Source organism: Dipteris shenzhenensis, chromosome 29 (assembly GCF_047967505.1).
Source record: "Dipteris shenzhenensis isolate YYH24624 ecotype China chromosome 29, Dip_SZ_1.0, whole genome shotgun sequence".
In the NCBI taxonomy this organism is placed as follows: domain Eukaryota; kingdom Viridiplantae; phylum Streptophyta; class Polypodiopsida; order Gleicheniales; family Dipteridaceae; genus Dipteris; species Dipteris shenzhenensis.
The window spans coordinates 46,410,524-46,432,973 of NC_141624.1; the positions used below are offsets into that span (position 1 = coordinate 46,410,524).

General features: G+C 39.8%; 1 protein-coding gene across 1 annotated transcript; it reads left to right on the forward strand.

Annotated features, from left to right (window-relative positions):
• The first annotated feature begins 19,237 nt into the window (after positions 1-19,237).
• LOC147882924 (putative aquaporin NIP4-1) lies at positions 19,238-21,135 on the forward strand. Its single transcript, XM_087400816.1, has 5 exons — positions 19,238-19,552; positions 19,654-19,875; positions 20,144-20,338; positions 20,438-20,499; positions 20,641-21,135. The coding sequence occupies exons 1-5, from the start codon at positions 19,370-19,372 to the stop codon at positions 20,864-20,866; spliced, it is 888 nt and encodes a 295-aa protein (XP_087256942.1). The 5' UTR covers positions 19,238-19,369; the 3' UTR covers positions 20,867-21,135.
• The last annotated feature ends 1,315 nt before the right edge of the window (positions 21,136-22,450 follow it).

A 22,450-nucleotide genomic window follows, 5' to 3' on the forward strand; every position in this document is an offset into this window, starting at 1 on the left:
AGTTGGCAAACACTTTTGCAATGAAGGATTTGGGTGTGGCAATAACAAGAGATAGGAAAAACCACAAGTTGACATTGTCTCAGAGTGAATACATTGAAAAGGTTTTGGAAAGGTTTGAAATGCAAAATGCAGAACCTATTTCTACACCTTTGGCTAATCATTTCGCATTATGAAAGGATATGTATGTCACGACATAGGAGGAGATTGACTATATGTCAAGCATTAGCAATTGGTAGCTTAATGTATACAATGGTATGCACAAGGCCAGATCTTGCACATGCAGTGAGAGTTGCGAGCAGATTTATGAGAGTAATCCAGGTAAAGAACATTGGATGGCTGTAAAGTGGATTCTCAGATATTTGAAAGGTTCGACTTCTCATGCATTATGTTTTAAAGGTTCAAACATTTCTCTACAATGATATGTGGATTCAGATATGCAGGTGATAAAGATGGAAGAAGGAGAACTACTGGGTATATTTTCACTATAGGTGGAACAGCAGTAAGCTAGGTTTCAAAGTTGCAAAAGATTGTTGCACTTTCTACAACAAAAGCAGAATATGTTGCAATTACAAAGGCTAGTAAAGAGATGATTTGATTTGAAGAGGTTTATGGAGGAGCTTGGGAACAAGCAAGAAAATTGCAGCTTGTATAGTGATAGCCAGAATGCTATCCATCTTGCAAAGAATTTAGCCTTCCATTAAGAACCAAACATATATAGCTCAGATATAATTTCATCCAATCTATTTTGGAGAATAATGAGGAACACTATGAGAGATAGCCAAATGATCCAAAGAATTTCAGTGAGTGTAGTAATAGAGTTACCATGATCACAGTCTCCAAGTGGGCGATTGTTGTGTGTGGAGCCTGATCTTTTTTCAGAGATTGTTTTTTGTCGTGCTTTAGACCCAGGAAAGCTTATACCCATTCTATGAAGGGGCATAGGGGGGAGCAATGCCCCTCTAGGATGTCATCGGGGATCCAAGGGGGGCATGCATTAGGGGCCCCTTGGCAAGGGTTTAGGGTTAGCACCTCTAAAACCAAAAATACATGAAAATTCGTGCATGAGTTGCTTATGAGTTATGTGGTCAAATTTATAAGATAAATTTGTGGCTCACATAGCAAGAAAGCAATGGATATATTGCTTTTATCCTAAAGAAAAAAATAAAGTTTATTTTTTGGAAGATAAGCTATATTTTGTTCTATAGTCCAAAGTCAAAATTGATGTTGTTTGGCCGTGGTGAAAGTCATAAGTAGAGGGGGTAATCATAGAGTATTTTTTCTTTTATGGGGATAGGAAAATAGAGAAGAAACCTTCATATGCTGCAACAATAGCTTCACCTTTGCCTAACACTATGCAAATGAGGTCATTATTCTTCTACAACAGCAAGTTCTCCTTCTTAAAATGGAGAACAATGAGAAGTTTTCAATTAGAGAAAGGGGGGGGGGGAATATATTTCCCCATGTGTTCCAACTCCCCTTATAGCACTTTATGGAGCTTTAAAATCAGCATTAAGCTCTATGGAGTACTTGGATAATCTATTTATTCTATTCTCTAAGGATGCTAATCGTGTACGTGAGAGGAGCGAGGTTCGTGGGAGGTTTGGCACGAAAACGAGGCTTGCGGTAGGTTCGAAAGGAGAAATGTATAGGTTTGAGAGGAGTGGAGGTTCGGGGAGAGAGAAGAGACTTTCGTGGGCCATGTGGAGGATGCTGCGCAGTAGACAAGGGTTGTAGGTAGTGGGCACGATAAGAGCACAGTAGCAAGGGTGTGGCACCATGGCAATGCATGGCACGACATCGCCACGTGTTGTAGATATAGAGCATGTGCACCACGTTACCACATGGTGAAGGTAGGGTACAGAGGGGCACACCACGGCCCACATAGAGCACGGAGCACGAGGTAGTGCCACATGGTATCTCAGTTCACGGTCTGTGCACTGTGTGCATACAGCTTAGTGCTCTGCCCCAAAGGTCTGGTGATGTGGCACAACACGGGGCTCCATGCGAATCGAGTACTAGCCAACAACAATGACATGTGTCATAGGCAAAAGGGCACATTGCACGACTGCAAATGATGTGGCACAGGTTGTGAGGCATCTGGCCCAATGCTGAGATAGCAGGGGAGGGCGGACTACAGTGAATGCAAACACATGCCAGAGTACATGGCCCAACTACCGTAATGAACACAGAGGCTCATTAATGACATGGCGTGCACGTAGAGCAGTTCAATACGTGTGGGGGTCGCCATGTGGCATTGCCTGACCACTAGCAATTTGGGCATGGCATTGCGTAGGAGGCCGCATGCTAGCGGGGGATGGGCTATATGCATATAAATGTGCACATGCAAAGGGTTAGGGCGGCATGCGAGCACATGCCACGTGGCCATGAGTGCCGCACGAACATGCCATGTTGGCGGGTCAGACAAGCAACTATAGGTGAGGTGGCAGAGGAAGAGCCACCACGATCGGCCACATGGCTATGCAGCAGGCCGGTGGATGACAACGGCATGCGGGACACATGGCATTCAATTTTTGGTAGCATGATGTTGGATAGAGGGCACAGTGGATAGTACAAAGATGGTTTTATATTTATATATTTATATGTTGAATATTAATTAATTTTTAATATTTTGTATATTATATTATATATTATAGATTATATAAAATGCTTAATATATTGAATATATATATATATATATAATTTTATATAATCTATAATATAATATATATATATATATATTATATATTAATTAGAGAGAGAGAGAGAGAAGGACAAAGAGAAGAGGGGAGAGTGACATGGGAGTATATAGTATAAGAGAGGGAGAGAGATAAATACATAATATTTATTTTATATATACATATATAAAAGAGAGAGAGAGAGAGAGAGAGAGAGAGAGAGATAAATATAAATTTAAGTATAGGAGTTTCATTATAATGAATCATAAGAGTAATTGGAACTTCAGAGATGAATCTAATGGATATAATCAAACTTTGAAAAAGGGGATAGAGTGCTAGAAGTAATTAAGAAATCCAACTAGCCAAAAGTTTGTCTTCTTCTATGTGATGACTGAAGAGTAGAGGATACAACTATCTAAGGTTTAGAAATTCATAGAGAACTTGAAGACTAGCAATGACTTTATGATTGAGGTATTGCAAGCTGCCCTATTTGTCAAAGTTGGGCATTACCCATAATTTTTTTGGTTGACAAGGAAACTTTCAAGCCAGACTATTGATCATGCTAAGCTAAGATGGGATGTTGCTGGAGAGATGATGTAGGGATAGATCAATATGTTGTAGAGCTAAGTACCTAGCCAAGGCAATTGGTACATCACCCATTTTATTATTTTGAGCAAGAGCAAACCACCACACTTTGTTCATCATACCAAGCTCCTATTGAATGGCTTTTAAGAGCTACTTCAAGTAGAGATGAAGCCTTGTTAGGCCGAAGTAGTTTCCCAAGGTCATAGAGATGAAGCCTTGTTAGGCCGAAGTAGTTTCCCAAGGTCATAGAGATATCAATCCCCCATTAGTCTGTTACTCTAGAAATAAACCCTTTTGAGTCCACTGAGCTTAGGTGCAAGGTTATTGAACAGAGTTTTGCATCATGTATTATACCTGGATTTTTCCCTCATTGGTTCATTATCTACTAAAACATAGCAAGAATCCACCCACTTATAGAGAGAGAGAGAGAGAGAGAGAGAGAGAGAGAGAGAGAGAATATTTCCACACACTTAGCTGCAGTAGGACTCAAAATTAGTTGTTGCCATCGAGTCATTTGTTGTGTGTATGTGTGTGTACATATAGACGTACTTTATATAAAAATATACATATGCATATATAACAAACACACACACACACACACACACACACACACACACACACACACACACACACACACACACAAGCTTTATCTTCTTCCTTGATGGATTCAATGGTGCGTATAATTAATGAGGGGAAATAGTGAACTGGTAAGCCAGGCAACTCAACATCAGCGAATGAATTGGCAATCAATGGTCTAACAGTAGAGGATACAACTATCTCAGGTTTGGAAATTCATAGAGAACTTGAAGACTATTGATGACTCTATTGGAGCTAAAATAGAGGTATTGCAAATCTGTCCTACTTGTCAAAGTTGTTGGGCATTACCCATAAATTTGTTGGTTGACAAGGAAACTCATGCCAAAATATTCAACATGTTGAGCTAAGATGGGGTGTTGCTGGAGAGAGGATGCTGGCATAGATAAATATGTTGAGCAGCTAAGTAACTAGCTAAGGCAATTGTTACATCACCCATTAAATTATTTCTAACAAGATCATCGGTTCATTGTCTACTTAAACATAGAAACAGTCCACACACTCTGTGTGTGTGTGTGTGAGAGAGAGAGAGAGAGAGAGAGAGAGAGAGAGAGAGAGAGAGAGAGAGAGAGAATGTAATAAAATGTGACAAAGAGAGAGAGAGAGAGAGAGAGAGAGAGAGAGAGAGAGAGAGAGAGAGGGGGGGGGAGTATAAATATATAAATAAACAAAAAAATCAAGAAATAAATATATAATGCTAACATGCACAGAGAGAGAGAGAGAGAGAGAGAGAGAGAGAGAGAGAGAGAGAGTTGTGTGTGTGTAGGTGCCCCGATGAATTCTATTGGGGGTATTAATTAGATGAGGGGCGATAGAGAAAATTAATGCACACGAAGGTGGTGAATTACTGTAAGGGATCTAGAGAATTTGAATTCTAGAATGTTTTGTACGTGTTGATGGCAAGTACAAGAGGGGGAGGCACTTCTTCTCCCTTTTTTGCAACTTATGATTGATTAAGCATCACCTTATGACCCTCTGTCAACTCCCACTCAAATCTATCACGCAACCTCCTACCAAAACCTCCATTAATTTTGTTTTGAAAATTAGTATTTCTTTGCAAGTGATTTAGAGTCGATTGGAGTTGTATTTGTTGGGGTATGAATTTTTAAAGTCGAGCGATCTAGTAGGGCTATATATATATATATATATATATATATATATATACATATATGTATGTATGTATGTATGTATGCATGCATGCATGTATGTATGTATATGTATATGTATGTATGTATCTTACTACTACTTTAAGGAACTTGGCACACTTAGAGACTTGCGGAGCAAATCAATAGTCGCATAAGTAATAAGCAGCCTACATACAATCGACCAAGTAATAGTCTCCAAAAATGGTGTGACAGTGCGAGTGAGTAGAAGTGGTGGGGATTTCGATGGCATGACACAGTTGGCAAATTTAAAATTAAGGTAGGGGGATCTCAAAGGCAGCACACAGAGGGTAGAGGTTGCCCTACCCACACCATTGCCAATTGCTATGGTTGCATAGCTTGCAATGCATGCAATGGTGATCAATGGGGCCCATTCTTGCATCCTACCTACATCATACTTTTTCCCTCCATCTTATGTGTGTGTGTGTGTGTGTGTAAAAACACATAACAAATATATATGTAGATGAGTTAGTCTGTAAGTGTAAACTCTTAGAAAGAGAAAATAAGTGTTTATCCACTTCTTCAATAATCATTGCTACCTAAGGACATTACTCCATATTCCCTCGAGCACCTCAATAAGGATAGCATTTTCCTCATGTGCCACAAGCCTTGACCATGTAGTGTTTGATATTATAAAAGGCTTCTAAGGGTATGTGTATTGAAGGCTTCCAAGGGGATGTGTATTAAAGAGGATGGGCGTTCCCTAAAGACTTCAACAAAGATTGCTAGAGTTAGGTTAGGCAAGCTTTTAGAAAGTGGCTAAAGTCTGTTATCCCCTTCTAAAACTTATTTCCCAACTGAAAGCATGACAAGGCTTAACATAGATCCAAGTTAAGAAGCATTTACATCTTGAGATTTATAAATAAAATCTTAAATTGTGTTTGTTGAAATGAAAGGGAGCCTAGACCCCAACCTTGAGACCCAACAGAGCGGATTGCTAGCTCATCGTAGATAGGTCAGGTTACTCATCTCCATTTAATCCTGAACATGTCTAAGTGGATGAACCTAGTGGTCCAAGTCCCAACATGTGTCATCCTACTAAGTGTGCTTCTACCAAGAGGGAATGCCCCTAGTACATAGTAATTGTTTTATAATAATTGCCTCATCTTAATCTCTCAAATCCTAAGAGTGGCTAGTTTAACCTTCCATACTAATAACAATCTACCCAATGTATAATTCCCATGCGTCACATAATTCCCATGGCTCCTTATATTCCCATCCTTTTGATATTAAAGATTGGCCAAGTCATTAGTCTAGGTATAGGCTTTTTATAAATTCTTAAAGGCATAAGTGGAATCCAGCACATAAAGCATTCCTCTTGACCTCTATAGTCTCCCCTATTATTATTATAGGGAGTACAAGGGAAGGAAAGGCTTGAAAGTGCACCCTCTCCTCTCAGTTGGATAAATTTAGCATTCGTCTTGACCTCTATAGTCTCCCCTATTACTATAGGGCTCAACAAGGGAGTACAAGGGAAGGAAAGGCTTGAAAGTACATCCTCTCTTCCTAGTTTCTATTATTCTTAATGGCCCGTGGTGGTATTCAAAAGAACATATCAATGGGGTGTAAAAATGTAAAGGATCTATGGCCTAAGATGTAAGGCCTATGTGACCTAGGATATAGTAAGTAAAAATATGTACATATTGGGGCCCACAATAAGAAAAAAGGACTACCAAGCTCCATTTCCTATGCAAGATATTTCCTAGCATAAGGCTTGAGCATTCCTAATGGTAACTCTTATATGAGTCACCAAACGACATGGGGCAAATGTCACTAGTGTTTTTATTGGTCCTCAGAGTGTTGACAAATTTGAAAATTATGGTATAAGTGGGAGAAGTTCTTCTTTATGAAAGTATCACAAGGTGCAAGATAATAGTTCATATACATTGCCACATTCTCTCGACGAGTTTCATTATTTTGTAAGTGGTAAATGCCATTAATCTACTCATTAAGGCCATAGGATACATGGACAGCCCATCACAATCTAAAGTGTATCCAACTATAAGCACACCCAATGATCACAAGGATCCCCAAGGCTGTGTGTGTGTGTGTGTGTGCGCGCGCTCGTGTGTGCATGCATGCATGTTGATAGAACTAACTTATGAAAGTTGAGCTAACTAGGAAGAAATGAAATTCAATAGATAACTACAAGGAAGAAAATGCATGGTGATTATGTAGAAACCAAATGAGAGTACTTACATGACCAAGTGGATTTGATTGATTTGATAATAGAAGTAGAACCCTTTATAGGATGAAAGGACACTCACACTAGACAAGACTCTCTATATGAGATAACTCCCTAAAGACAAAGACATACACATAGACTCACCAATGCTTGCACGAACATATAGACTAACTTAGAGAGGTGAGATTGCCCATATTCCAACATGCCGTCTTAATTAAAAGCTCTCTAGAGACCGCCCTCCTCATGGACTGAATGAAAGTAGGCTGACTATAGAGAATAATATGGCCATTTTCCTTAGAACTCAAAGTTCCTAGCCATTTCCCTTGGCTATGGATGTCTACACAATAGCCCATTACCAATGGCTATGGATCTCTACCTTGACTACAAGATAACACTCTCAACACAAATTAGTGCATTCATTTTAGTCATGGCACCAAGGCTAAGTACCTAGACCAACACATAACTGATGCAATACAATCATTTTGAGCTATGACCTGGGCAGAGAATCCCCCTCTCAAAATTTCGTCAAAGGCAATATTTGCCTCTTTGTGACATAATTGGTTTCTTCCATATGTTTCTTCTTAAAGCATTCCTTTGCAAATCGGTGCATCTTGGTACAATTATGGAACTTAATCTTTTTTCCATCAAAATGGTTTCTTTGTACCCAAGAGGGCTTCATTACAATATTTAGCCTTATTTCTTCTTGCATGAGTAGGCATGCTCATTATCATGATGGCTATAGTATCATCATCACCATCATCAATATTCCGTAGGCATGCTCATTATCATGATGGCTATAGTATCATCATCACCATCATCATCTAAGGAGCTTGGATGCTTGCCAATTGTTGCATGAGACTATTAAAAGTGCTACATGTGGCAACAAATTCTGAAAATCCCATGCACAATCCAAAGAATTTTACCTTGAGACTAATGTTTGCATTTTTAACTGTGGCCACAAATTGTTGTTGTAGTTCATCCCATGCCTCGTAGGAGATAGAGTCAACTTGAATGTGTGATAAATTTGTTGCAGAGGGTAGAAGCAATGATTGACAAGGCCTTCTCATCTTGTGCATGACATAGCAAGCCCTCTTTTTGAGTCATGGGCTCTCTTTCTTGTCCATTTGTAATGTTCCAAAGTCCTCAAGCTTAAGCAATTATTAGATTTTAACTTGCCATGTATGCAATCCTTCTCCATCAAACTTCTCAATAATGATTTGAGAAGTAGGCATGATGATCTCAAATGCACCAAATGAGTCTGTACAGTCTTTTCAGGCTAGGTAGCAATAGAGTTGGAAAGGTACCGGACAGAAAATAGGTGCAAGTTTTGACTGTGTCTTTGTTGAAGCATTTGCTAGAGCAAATTCAACCTACACATCATCTTGGCTCTAGAGTAACATGCTACCATTGGGATTCCATATCTTGTTGAAGGTTCCAACTATGACCCTTAGCATCACATGCACTATTCATACAACTTGTAGTAGCACTGTTGAGCAAAAAATTCCACACACAACTGAGGATAAGATGCACCCAAAGTAGGAGCAACACAACCAACAAGCAATAAAAAATGGGGTGCTTTTGGAAAGTGAACTTCTCACAAAGTGGCAATCAGAAAAAATGGATAGTAGTAGCAACTCACATTGTCCCCACACATCAAGAATTCTTCTTACTTGAACTCCCATGATTGAGAACAATTCCTCTTTTTATGGCCATCCACTAAACACATGGCTGATGTAGTAGAGAAATAATCCCAAGGAAGAAAGAGCACTGAGGAAAAAAGGGAATGTGGTTCTCATACCATCACAAAATTAGCTAAAGAAATTTGAACTAGCTAGGGAGTAGGAATCCAATGAGAGTACGTACATGACCAAAAGGAATTGATTGATAAAATAATTCAAATTATAGCCCCTTTAATAGATTGAAAGGACACTCACACTAGACAAGACTCTACATGGGATAAATCCCCAAAGACACATGGACACACACAGACTCACCAATACTTATACTAACATGTAGAGTAACCTAGAGAGGTCGGATTACCCATATTCCAACATTTAAGAGAGAGAGAGAGAGAGAGAGAGAGAGAGAGAGAGAGAGAAAGAGAGAGAGGGGGGGGATGCATGTGTGTGTGTGTGTAGTAAACATATACAAACAATTTCAATACAATGCATTTCATTTTTTCAATGTATTGATTCAATACAAAGTAGATACTATTCAATCATGGACATCTAGATGTATGGAACATTTCTTTTTCTCTTCCATTCTTTTTAGAAAATTACACCAATATAAATATCAAACGAAATAATCTTGCTGATATAAATACCGTAGAGTCATGGCCGAAGCTTGTGATATCATTCATATTAATGGAGAAATACTAACCTACCACCATCCAACATGACATTTTGTTAGAACAATACATGTTACATTGGCAAGGAAGGTTAAGAACACATCTCCTTAGTTGTTGTCCATGTTACAACTAAGTATAACAATATTCACTAGTCTCTTTGATGAAACTTGAAAGAAACCATAACCATCCAATGTAAACAAAGATCCACCTTCACTACGCTAATCAATAACTGAAGCTAATTAGTAAAGATCCACCTTCAATGAAGAGGGACTCACATACAAATATATCTATATGCATATATATCTCTATATCTAAACACACACACAAATATATCTATATGCATATATATCTCTATATCTAAAATGGCACCAATTTGACCAACACCGAACCTAGCGAAAATACCATGCAACCACCCTCTACAGAAAGTAAAAGAATGAAAGAGTAACAAAGAAAAATGAATGAACAAAAAATTAAAGCAATTAAAGAAGCTTACTACTTGACATAGAGGGCTATGAGCCAAGGAGGACTTTTGAAGAAGCATCAGGTCTCCATGAGCTCAAAGCATGAGAAGCATTGTCTAAAGGCCACTCAATCATGCTTTTAAGGCTGTGAAGAACCAAAGAAAAATCAAATAAGCAAATGGAGGGAGCAAGGAGGAACAAATAGAAAAGTGTAGATGTGACCTCTCAAGAATCCATAAACTCACACCTCCATTGAGAAAACCAAGACCAAGGGTAAGGCTTGTAGCTTGGTAACAAAAACTCAAAAGGGTTGGATGTAGCTCATTGAAAGAAGAGAAGAAACTAGAAGAGCCTACAAATGAATGTAGTCTACATGTAGCTGCACGATTGACACCTTCACCATGAGAATCCAGATGAGGTAGGGGCTGAGTCACTAAGGAAGGTTCCAAAAGGTAAGATTAGAAAGATTTAAGCAATGCTCAAGCATCTAGGAACAAACAGACTCATCAGTTTTTGGTAAAGCTCATGATGAGGATGCAATGGGGAGTCTTTACCAAGGAAGAAATGCTAGAATAACATAAGAATGATGTGATTAGCTACCAACACAGGACTGCAAGCTGAATACTTGCGAGAGTGACCACCGAGGATTAAATAGATAGAGCAAACACTCGGCAAGGGTAGGGATAAGGATGACGTGGCAATAGCTATTTTTGAGTGGTGATGACTAGGAAGCATGCAAAGGAATTCCATCTATGAGGAAGCCCAAAAGGATATGAAAGCTAGAGCTAAAGACATAGGCGACGACCCAAGTGAGCAAGGAGAAAAAGAAAGCTTAATGAAGCTACCAAAGCATAGAAGCAAAGCAACATACAGGATCAAAGTGAAAACCTACTAAGTAAGAGAGACCCAATAAGAATGCAGCTTCTAAATTTTCTAGATTAACCAGCAAAAAATCATACTTAAGAGACTATTTTTAAGTTGAGTCTAATTTTTATGCTAAGAGACTATTTAAAGCTAAGAGTAAAAGTAGTTGTATGCTAAGAGACTAAGTTTACTTAACATTAACATAGGTAAAGATTCTTTAAAGGATTAACCAATTATTAGGAGTAACTAAAGATCAAATCAGAGATAAATTAAATCGAAAAAACTTAACAAGAAGGAGCAATAAAAAGAAACAACCATGCACTCTTAGCAAGTTACTAACTACTAAACTTTGTGTAAACAAGATCATGAAAGTAAAGAAAAAAGGAAACCAAGCTCCCTAGCTAATAGCCATGGATTCTTTACTTAAGAGAAAGCATCTTTTAAACCATAGTATTAATACTCTATGCTAAGAGATTCCTAATATTATTACTCAAAAACCTATTGCCTTTTAAAGACCTATTAAGAACCTCAACAATCGACCAAATCCACTAGCTTTAGACATGCATAATGATGACACACTAGACAATTAAAATGGCATAAAGTGGCATAGTAATAAGGAAGTATAATGTGTTTTGTAGTTTTGACTTTATCAAACTAAAGTAGATATGTGTTTCACGTAAAATGTTTGTGGAATAAGAAAATCACTCACAATGGATGTCATGAGAAAATTATTCATCGTTCTTGTATAGTAAGCAAGAAAGTTCATTGAAATTTGTAATTTTTCATACGGTGGAGTCTACTCCTTCACACCCCATGAGACACACTCGGTAGAGGTCTTTTGTAGTTGCATTGTTCTCTCCATGTCTTTTCTGCGTGCCATTCTAAAGCTTGTGCTGTATCATGGTAATTTTTTCGAATTTGATTTTTGCTTCCGTGTGTGTGTACCCACCATCCATCCCTCATAACAAGCTATTTCAATAATTTTATACGTGATGAGTTACTTCATACTTAAACTAGTTTGGGCGTCATTGTTGGCTATCTAGTTTGTGGTTAGCTTGATGATCACCTATTTGCTTACATAGTATTGCTTTTGTTTTTGTGGATCGCATCTACCCATGGAAAATTTCTTTGGTAGTGATTTCTTCACTATTTTTATCAGTTGTGATATTTGGAAACGATTTGTATGGAATTATTTTATTAGTTTACAAATTTGTTTTGTTGCATCTCTTTCATCGTTACATATGTAGAGAAGTGGTTGAATCTGTGATTGTGACCTTATATGAATATGAGCTAGGTTAATTTGATCGTTTCCACATGAATTTTGTTATTTTGAATGGTAAATTGTCTCTTTTGTCATACTTCATAATATAATATGTTTTGAAGCGAATAGACATGACACAAAATTTCGTTTTTAGAAATGTTGTTCGAGTTTTAAACATTTGTCCTTTCTCATTCTGGGCAAAAAAATTTGTTTCTAGTTTGATCTCAACAAATTTTATTGGATATATCTAGAATGGGTTATCATTGGATATATTTACTGCCTTATTTAAGAAGGCAAGTGCACCTCATACATTGATCAGACATATATCATCAATGAATTTGAATGAATGTTGGAATATAATACTCAGATCTCATCTTCCAAGCCTTATCAGTCTTTTAAAGAATGTGAATTCAAAGTAGAAGAGGTAGAGGTTACACCATATTGGTGAGCACAAGAATCCCATAGGTATTCCTATTTCTTGCTTCCATACTTTATCACCCAATCATATAAACATGTTTTTAGTGAGCTAGTTTGTTATATTCATGATGTCATGCTTCTCAAAGTTTAACCCAACTTTATTGATTTTGCCTGTCCCCTCCCCCCCCTTGCGTGCATGTCGCGTACCCCCCCCACCCCCACCCCCCATGCCCCCCCCCCCCCCCCCCCAATGGCATTACTCGCAAATACTCCACACTCTATGATGCATGCGATTTTGTCTCTACATTCTAATTTGATTATATCAACTGAAGCTATCAAGAAAGCTCTATGTTTCCTAGCCCACCATAGGGTCTAGCATAGTATCACAAAACAGTAAAGGAAATGGATTTGTTATTGTGGTAATCAATGCAAACTCAAAGCTTACCGTTCTTTTTCAAGATGATGACTATCGGTGATAGCCATGTTACCTTGTCCATAGGGTATATGAAACCTACCCTTAGAAGCTTATCAATTTCCTCCTTTACTTTTGCTCACATAGGGTTCATTCGGTATCTTTGTTGGACTACTTGCACTGCATCTTTCTTCAAATTTATCCAATATTGACAAAAGGGATGGATCAATTCCCTACATATTTGTATAATGCCAAGAAAAGACATCTATAAATTCAAGTAGTAAGTCCTCTAATAATCCCTTAAAAGGATTTTCCAACAAGGAACTCACTTGCACCATGTTAGCAATATAGAGCTCTCATGAAAATTCTAAATACTCACATAAAATGACGATTCAAGTTGTCACATAATCAACAACACAATGGAAAGAATCCAAAACAATTAGGGATCATTTCTAAAACATTATGACACAAAAAATGAATCTAGCAACGCATGCCTACTAGCCTTGTTGTTGCGAATAAAACTGAGAATACACTCGAGAGACCCTACCATGCTACATCTACAGTAGTTGCTCTATAGGAGACCTATACTATACTCTCATGTGAGCATGAAGCTCTCACAGGCTCATGGCCTGTATAAAAGAGAGACCAACCAAAGCTGTTGCTACAAACTTGTAGGAGAGACACACCACCTCTAGAGAAATCTATGCCATGCTATCCATTGCCAGGTGTTTGCCATGTACTAGGATAGTTGCCAAGATAGCCAATCACCATGTCTCAAATTTCATGGACCAATCATGTTCAAACTACTATGTCAAGGAGTCCAATCATGTGCCATAAGAAATTCATGACAAGGGTCTTTTAGACGTCTTTTATCTAGCAATCGCATGATATATCACGTGAGTCCCTCTTCATTGAAGGTGGATCTTTATCTACATTGGATGGTTACTGTCAAAGGCAACCAAAAAATATGTAGATAACCATCCAATGTCTTGGTTGCGTTTGACAGTAACCATCCAATGTAGATAAAGATCCACCTTCAATGAAGAGGGACTCACGTGTAACTTCACATGCAATAATAATATAGACAAATATATATATATGTATATATGTGTGTGTGTGTGTGTGTGTGTGTGTGTGTGTGTATGTATGTATGTATGTACACACACATACATACACACACACATATATATATACATACATATATATGTGTGTGTGTGTGTGTGTGTGTGTGTGTGTGTGTGTGTGTGTGTGTGTATGTATCTATGTATCTAAAAAATGGCACAAGTCAACCAAGACCAAACCAAATAGAAATACCATGCAACCACCCTTTGCATAAAGTAAAGGAATGAAAGAGCAATGAAGTAAAACGAACAGATAAAAAATTAAAACAATAAAAGAGGATGACCTACTGACATGGAGGGCTGCGAGCCAAGGAGGAGGACTTTTGAAGAAGCGTCAGATCTCCACGAGGTCAAAGCATGAGCAACATGTCCATGATTCGAATAAAATCGCATAAAGACCACCCAATCACACTTCTAAGGCCAAGAAGAAACTCATAGCTCCACTCGAAAAACTAGGACCAGGAGCAAGGCTTGCAGCTTGGTAACAAAAGCACAGACGGGTTGCACATAGCTCATTGCAAAAAGAGAAGCAAGTAGAAGAGCCTATGAATGAATGTAACCTACATGCAGCTGCAGGATCGACACCTTCATCATGAGAATCCATATGAGGCCAGGGCTGAGTCACTAAGGAAGGTTCCAGAAGGTAAGCTTAGAAAGGTTACAAGACAAACCATATGAAGAGGGAGTTGCACCATCACCATTGACCGGCCAGCAAGTAAGGTAAATGAGGGAGAAAGGGGAGAATAGAAATTCGAAAAATTAAGGGAAGTAGGTGTGGAGGGGCAGGAAGGGCGGGGGGTTTAAGTTTTGATGCAATTTGGAGCACTCTTTGTTTGAGAGTCATCAAATCCATCTAGAGGAATTTGATAGTACATTATACAAACTCCTAAAATGAGGGGTTGAAAGGTTTGTAGCATCTGGGATCTAGGAAAGGCTTATAAGCTAGAAGTAAAAAGAAAAAGAGAAAGGCAAAATAAAGAGAAGAGGATGATTCAAAGTTAGATAGTTAATGGTGGTTTTCATAAAGGAATGTAAAAAAAAATATTTGAGGGTCACAAGAAACTCATTTGAACCCATATTGGTGTCATCACCTTCACCCCTTCACCTTGCAATTAAATGTATTCTCTAGAGCTATTTTGGCTTTGTTGATGGGATTTCTTGCCTGATGCTGAGTGGTGTACTGAATGTCCATAGTGTTTTTATCTTATCTTCTCGACCAAGGAGCTCTTCAACTGATGTAGATGTGATTTGCTGAGAAAACTGTGCTAAGAACCATTGATGTACCACTATTATTTTTTCCTAATCTTCATCCTTTCATGGCTAGTGGAAATGGCCACATGTGGAAAAGGATACAAAGTGACAAGCTAGAAGATTCCACCATACTCTAGATCTTTAGAGGTTATAGTTGAAAGATAATTTAAGTCAGAGTCCTCTAGGTTAATGAGAGAATTTTTTAGATTGGAGCACCCCCCTTTTACAATTTTGAAAGAAAAATCAAGCTCCTAGTACCTACAATACCCCTAGCCACTACCCAAGTGTCCCTAAAGAGTGTGGAGATAAGAACATTCTTGGCTAGCTTGTCTTCACCTACCAAGAAAACAAAATTTATATCGATCACATTGCTTGAACCTCTCAATAGAAAAGACGAGGGAGAGGGCTCACTATCAAGTAGTATTTGCTATGAAGCAAGTACATGAACCTCTCTACCTTGCTATCAGAGAATCCCTATGACTCTATGTGAAGCAACTCTGACTGGGTTGATAAAGAAAGTTTAATCCTAGTTTGGATTCTAGATGCCAAATCATCCTTCATATTTGCAAAGCTTTCATGATAATTACTATCACACACGAAATCTTTCCCATCCTAAGAAGAGAAATGGTCATGGGACTTCTCACTAAAGCATATTCAAGTGTGAATCAATGATAATAGCTAGCAAGATTTACAAAAGCCTTCACTTATCTTTTGGTCTTAGGATCATGGACGATACCTTATAGAGATAATGTGGTTAACTAGTCATCCTTGTCAACTCCAATCATACACTTCTGAGGATTCAAGCTTCCATGGGCTTCATCAGTCCTTTGAAAAGTCAGTCAAACTTTTGAGGTGCTCTCATTCCTGGTAAATTAGTTTAACAAATTCAAAAATAATCAAGGAATACCTACAAGACTCTTCCTCCAGTAGGGTGTGAACACTAGTGACATGAAGCATTGGACAATGATAGGGGCATTGGATGCAAAACAAAGAGGTGCCCCAAGGGTTATGAGGTTGTCTTAGCACATCCTCTTTTGCAATCTATATTTGATAGAAGCTATAGTATCCATATAAAAAACCACTAAACTTCTCAAAATGAGGCCTTGGAAGGGGAGAGGGAAGCAGTCTCAATGGGTGGTAGGAGCATTTAGCTCTTATAATTGATGCACACTCTTCACTTGTTATTTTTCTTAGGGTACACTACCACAAGGGAGACCCATTTGGAATTTTGGATCAAAATGATGAAATGTCCTCAACAAAACAATAAACTCTATCGGGAGCACTCCCATCTAGGTGGGACAGAGTCACCTTAACTATTGCATAATAGGCTTGGCCTCTCTCCAAATTAATGTTATGGGTGACCTTATGAGGTGATGATAGCTAGTGGTGGCAAAGATCTTGGAAATTCATTCAACATGATTTCTTTTGAGTGGGGTGAAATAACTTGAAAGTATACTAGAATCCACCCGTCAAGGTCTACTATTATCTTCTCTTCTATGATAAGCACTGTCGTAATGTCTTGAGTATAAATTTCCTCTTTCAAAACCTCATACTCCATCTATATATCTTTAAATCTACCTAAAGAGGAAGTTGAAGCACTTGAATCAATAGTATAGTTTGTTGCTCCTTCAATCTGATGCATGGTTGCATTAGGACCTTTCTTTAGATTTACCAAAAGATGTCTCAAATTCACCTGCTGATAGCTAATTGCATCACTTTTCTTGATCCAAGGTTAGCCCAAGATCACTAGATAACTCTTGCCAGTATCCTCTATGTCCACTATGTAAGAGTTTAGAGAGGTGGTGGTACCATTCATAGTTATTGGGAGATCTTCAATCACTAAACAATTGACAATTTTAAGACATTTGACACCTTAACTTGATCTCCTTATGCAATGGAGATTCATGATTTAGGGCACCATTACATTACATGTAGGCCCATCATCCACACAAGCACCCGTGACTGTACACTTATCAATTACAACATCAACTATATGTCTTATTCTTTTTCTTTGACTTTCAAGTCAAAAGGCTTTATTGGAGCTCCTTACATAGACTGGGCCTAAGCGACAGTAGTTGAGATAGGGTGACATTGAGTGTATGGTGGGAAAGATACTCCACAACTAAATAGTCCTTTTGCCCCTACCCTATTAGAAAGTATTAGGGTATAAGCTTGAGGGGCTTTCTTAGGAATTCCGCTAAGAATATGTAAGATAGCACATGAGTTCAACAGAAAGTCTTTTTTTTCTTGTGGAGTTATGAAATACACTTGCACATGATGAGCATGAATAACTTGAGTTGTAGAGGGAAATGGAAAAGATCTTATGCATGAAGAAATTGAATAGTAGAGGGAAATGGAAAAGATGTATAAGAGGCAATACCAAGTTGCTAGGTGAATGGTGGGAGTTCTATGGTCAAAGTTGTCTTGCCAAATGTCCTCTGTCATTCACAACCTTTTCGAGGGTTGGGAATTTCTCCTTATGGTGATCCTTGAAGGATTCTTTTTTAAGTTGTCCTTGCCAAGTTTAGCCATGCCCTTGTGCTAGGCATACAAGTAGACTCCTCTTGGATCAAATGGTAGCCATCTCCTCAACTAGTAGATTATTTCTATTCTCCCATTGACATGGAATAGCCAACACGCCTAAAGGTAGAGGAAAGTACGTTTGGGAAATATTGTACCTACTTGAGCTTTTCATATCAATTTTATCACTTCTCATCACGAATGACCTTATTATTTAAAATCAACTCAATAAAGAAGTTATCTATTGAAATAGGCCCAAATTCCTCGTTTGACATCAAAGACCAGTTAGCATCAATAGGTCAAGAAACAAAGAAGGAAAGAGTAGTTCAAATTGCATTGAATGGTCTTGGTGAGGCTTATGAGGCAAAGGCTTCCAAAGAGGAAGAGACAAAAGTCCATACAATGCTAGACGACATAGTTTTAGAGGGAATTGTCCACTTAGCCATTGCTAACATTCCAACAATTACTAAGGATCATCATCTTCTCATCACGTCACGATCATGGCTACTCGAAGGGGGACATGGAATCCAAGAGGTAGAGGTAACTTTGGAGGGGAGTGTCGAATCTTCCAATTGGTAAATTGAGACTAAGGTTTAAGTTACTAATTGCCGTGCGCAAGTTTTTCAAATGGTTCAATCCTCATGTATGAAGATAGCCATACATGATTATAGGCATGTTAAAAAGAGGCCTTTAGTAACCAAGTTCAATCAATATACTAAGGTGATAAGCATTATACTTAGTAATAGTGGTTTTCAAATGTTCCATAAAACATTTAATGTGAGAATTTGAATTTGAATTGAGTGGGATCTTGGGTGTGCATGTGCGTGTACACACATGTATGTGCTTTTCACCATCACTCGCTCATTACTGTGAGGAGGTTGCTCGTGTAATTTGAAGAGATGAACTCAACTAATATCATTGGGAGACTTCAAAAGCTAAGAGCCATTTATGGGAATTGGTGGCCTTACCTAGGTGCCACAATCACTAGATTTTTTGTTGTGCATTTGTACTGAGATGTTAAATTGCAATTGTAGTTTTTCAAAGTGCGTTGGGTTTGCCGTTGGGCGATGATCATGCACCCCGAGGCAATACCATCTCATGACTCTGAAGCGAGGACTCATGGCTAGGGCTGGAGGAGGAATTGTTATGATTGCCGTTGAAATCCCATAAAGCGAGAGGGTATTTACAGACTAGAGCCTCCCATGCTCGTCCATGGTGCGTGGGCGAGCAATCTTGTTTGTCCATGATTCGTGGGCGGGCAGTGCGGAGTGCCCATGGTGGACTAGTATGTGAACAGCATGAGGCATCCCCCATGTGGTGGGAGTGACATGGAGGTATCCCAAAAACCAGTTGGCCCTAATGACAACCTCACCCCTGAAATGCATCAACCCCTCATCGCGGCCTCGTCTGCTCTACGCACCCAGTTCCCCATTGATTAGCTTCGAAGCCAACATCGCATCAACTTATCTTCCCAATCCGTGTCCGTGAGTCTCCTCGTTCCTTACAATAAGCGATGGGCGAAGCAGATGCAGAAAATGGCAGTCGTGGTGGTGTTACTGTCGACCCTGAAAGCCTCAAAGAACCTCTGCTTTTCTCCAGTACCATTAGCGCCTCGGAGGAGAATAGCCCAGGTCCAATAGAAGTCGAAGACGCCAAGCATGCAAGATGGGCCGCGATCATTGCACTTGTTCGAAAGGTGAGTCGGCCCTTGGCGTGGTTTTATTGATGCATAAGCATTTCGGCGTGAACCACTTTGGACCTGCGTAAGTCACCTCCAAAAGCTATGGATCTTGGCAGATAGCCGGAGAAACCATAGCTAGTTTCATTGTCATCTTCACGCTGTGTGCGGCAAGGGTCAACACGGACGGAGGGGGAATCATTGCGACCTTGGCCACTTCGCTCATAGGCGGCCTGGCTGTTATGGTGACAATCTTCTCTTTGGGGCATGTGTCCGGTTCGCACATTAATCCTGCTGTCACTATAGCTTATGCTGCAATAAGGCATTTTCCATTGTATCTTGTAAGTCATCGCTTTGCTCTGTGAACTATTTCGATTGCTCGATTCATTAGCGTTTTGGTCGTATTTGCGGCGTATGTCCTAGGACGCTTCCTAAAGAACTTCAACTTTCGATCCCCACGTTCTTTGGTCCAATTTACGGCGTATGCTTACTGAAAGAGTTCATCCGTATGATGCTTCGAAGCTAAACAATGTCCAGACTTCAAGTTTCGATTCCTCTCTAATTTTTATTTTTTAGGGGGCTATAATTCTAATCCGTCGTGATGCGCAGGTCCCTCTTTACATATCCGCTCACATACTAGGAGCTACGGTGGCGGCTCTTCTGCTCGAATTGATCTATCGTCCAACGGCAGGCTTCCTTTTGGTGACACCGAACAGTACCATCTTGCAATCTGTGCTTGCTGAAACGGTGGCCGGTTTCTTGCTGTTGTTTGTGGCTTCGTCGGTGTCAACTGATACGCGCGCGGTTAGTATTTTCCACTCTTTCATTTCGTTACCCTAACATGTTGAATCTGGTATTTGTTTATCACCTTCAGAATCTTTCACCATCTGTAGGCTCTTGCAGATCGGTGAATTTGCGGGCTTGGCCGTGGGTGCGATCATAGCAATCGACATAATGCTTGTTGGGTAAGCTAGGGGGATCATAAGGAAGTACTTATCTTCATTCGTCTTATACGATTTAGTCCATTGGGCGATCAAAGGCACCTAGAAAGATTCCTTGTCTTTGCAAATCAAGTGTTGAACAGGAAGAACTTGTTTTAAGTGCAGGCCTATTTCGGGAGGAGGAATCAACCCAGCAAGGGCTTTGGGCCCGGCAATTGTATCATGGAATTTCACCCATGTTTGGATCTATGTTGTTGGGCCGATCGCGGGAGGGTTGCTTGGCACTGGGTTATACAGGTTGTTGCGCCCCGAAGAAGCTCGACGCAAGGTCATACCCGAGCAAAACAAAGTAAGCATCAGCACCAGGCGGCTATCCTGGAGACGCACCTGATTAAGCTTGCAAGTTGCAAACTGCAAGTTAAATAAAGGCGGAGAGCAATTTTAGGCCAGGAGCTGATCAGGGCGATGGCGTTGAGAGAAGGGGGAAACGGCAGCCTAAAGCCAGCCTTTGCACTGTGCAGGGGAGGAGTGGTGGAGCACGTCTGTATCGCTTCCCTCTGGGCATGGTGACGTTTTTGACCTTTTCGGATGGAAATATTCCCGATGCAGTTGCAAGAGGTGATTGGCGAGAGGTAGATCACAGCTGCGCAAGTCTACTAATAAGAAAGGGCAGCTGCGTAGTGGCCGTGCTACCGGTGATATTATTGAAACCTGAAGGTCTGCTGTCACAGGATGCGTTTTCCATGCCTATGCCTAAAACAAGTTGGAGACTGCTGGGCATTTTTTCCCTCTATTACATTTTACATCAATTTTATTATCAAGAAGCCGCCTTTCATTTTCATGGATCCTCCCAATCAAATTTTGGACACTCATTCCCTCCATTAACCCTTTCCATTATGGAGAGTGCGCTCTCTCTCTCCCTCCCACCCCTACATCAACTATTGATCTACTTCATAAAAGTTAAAAAGGTAGTGCTCTTCATTATGAAAGATTGTTCTCAGACTTCCCCTTGAGAATAGTGGGGTCGGATATGGTACAAGGGTTAGTTGTGGCATGGAAGGGTTGTGTGAATAAGCTATCATGGAAGGGTTTGGGAGGCCTGAGGGGCGAAGCCTAAATGAATCGATCTGGTGGAGCAATGTAGTGAAAATAGATGGCCAAGCAATTGCCAAACACGATCTCCAAAAGACTCGGAGCATATGCAGAAAAGGGTTGAGATACTCGTCACAAATTTGGATCCCATCTAAGGGGGGTTGGATGCCTCTAGGAGAGATCAGTTGCTCCTTCTCTCTTTCTGTCCAAGAGACTGCACTGATGCACATGATTCTCAAGGAGATTCCAGAATGTTGGCCATTAAATTGCATAGAGCAGAAAAGTCGGAGGTCTTCCTAGGGGTATATGGGTAAAACTTGCTTAAAAAAGCTTGCAGCAAGAGTAATCTATAGAAATCTGCAAACCCAACAACCACTATACCTAGAGTTAAATAGAAAATGGCACCTCCGTCGTACAGCTAGTTGGTGGAAAAAATACTCAAAGAGATCTGGAAGGGGTGCAGGTTGGTAAACTCAGTTTTATGGCATAGAAAGTTCTACACCAATGGGTTCCCGGGCGCACTACATTGGCCAAAAGGTTTGAAGTTAATGTTATATGCCCACTATGCAATAGAGCAATAGAATTGGTAGTTCATCTAATGTGGAGATGTAGTCTGGTTCGTCGTGTTAAGATACGAATAGAAGCAGCCGTGAGAAAGAGTGGCCTGATGGGGAGGTTTCATCTGGGTCAAAATTTGAGAATGGGTCTTTTGGGTGACCTGACAGGAGTCACATCCACTGTCAGTGCGTGTTGGCCATACATTCGGGCCTTAGTCCCATTGGGGGTATGGAATTTTCGCAACCAGATTGTCTTTGGGAGGAAAGGGATGGTAGGGTTTAGGGATGATGCCCTGGGGGGATGGGTAAAACAGCTTGTAACAGAC

Coding starts and splice junctions, on each gene's coding strand:
- LOC147882924 (XM_087400816.1), top strand. CDS start 19,370: ATGGGCGAAGCAGATGCAGAAAATGGCAGTCGTGGTGGTGTTACTGTC. Junction 20,339..20,437: donor TGTCAACTGATACGCGCGCG/GTTAGTATTTTC, acceptor AGGCTCTTGCAG/ATCGGTGAATTTGCGGGCTT. Junction 20,500..20,640: donor ATCGACATAATGCTTGTTGG/GTAAGCTAGGGG, acceptor TTTTAAGTGCAG/GCCTATTTCGGGAGGAGGAA.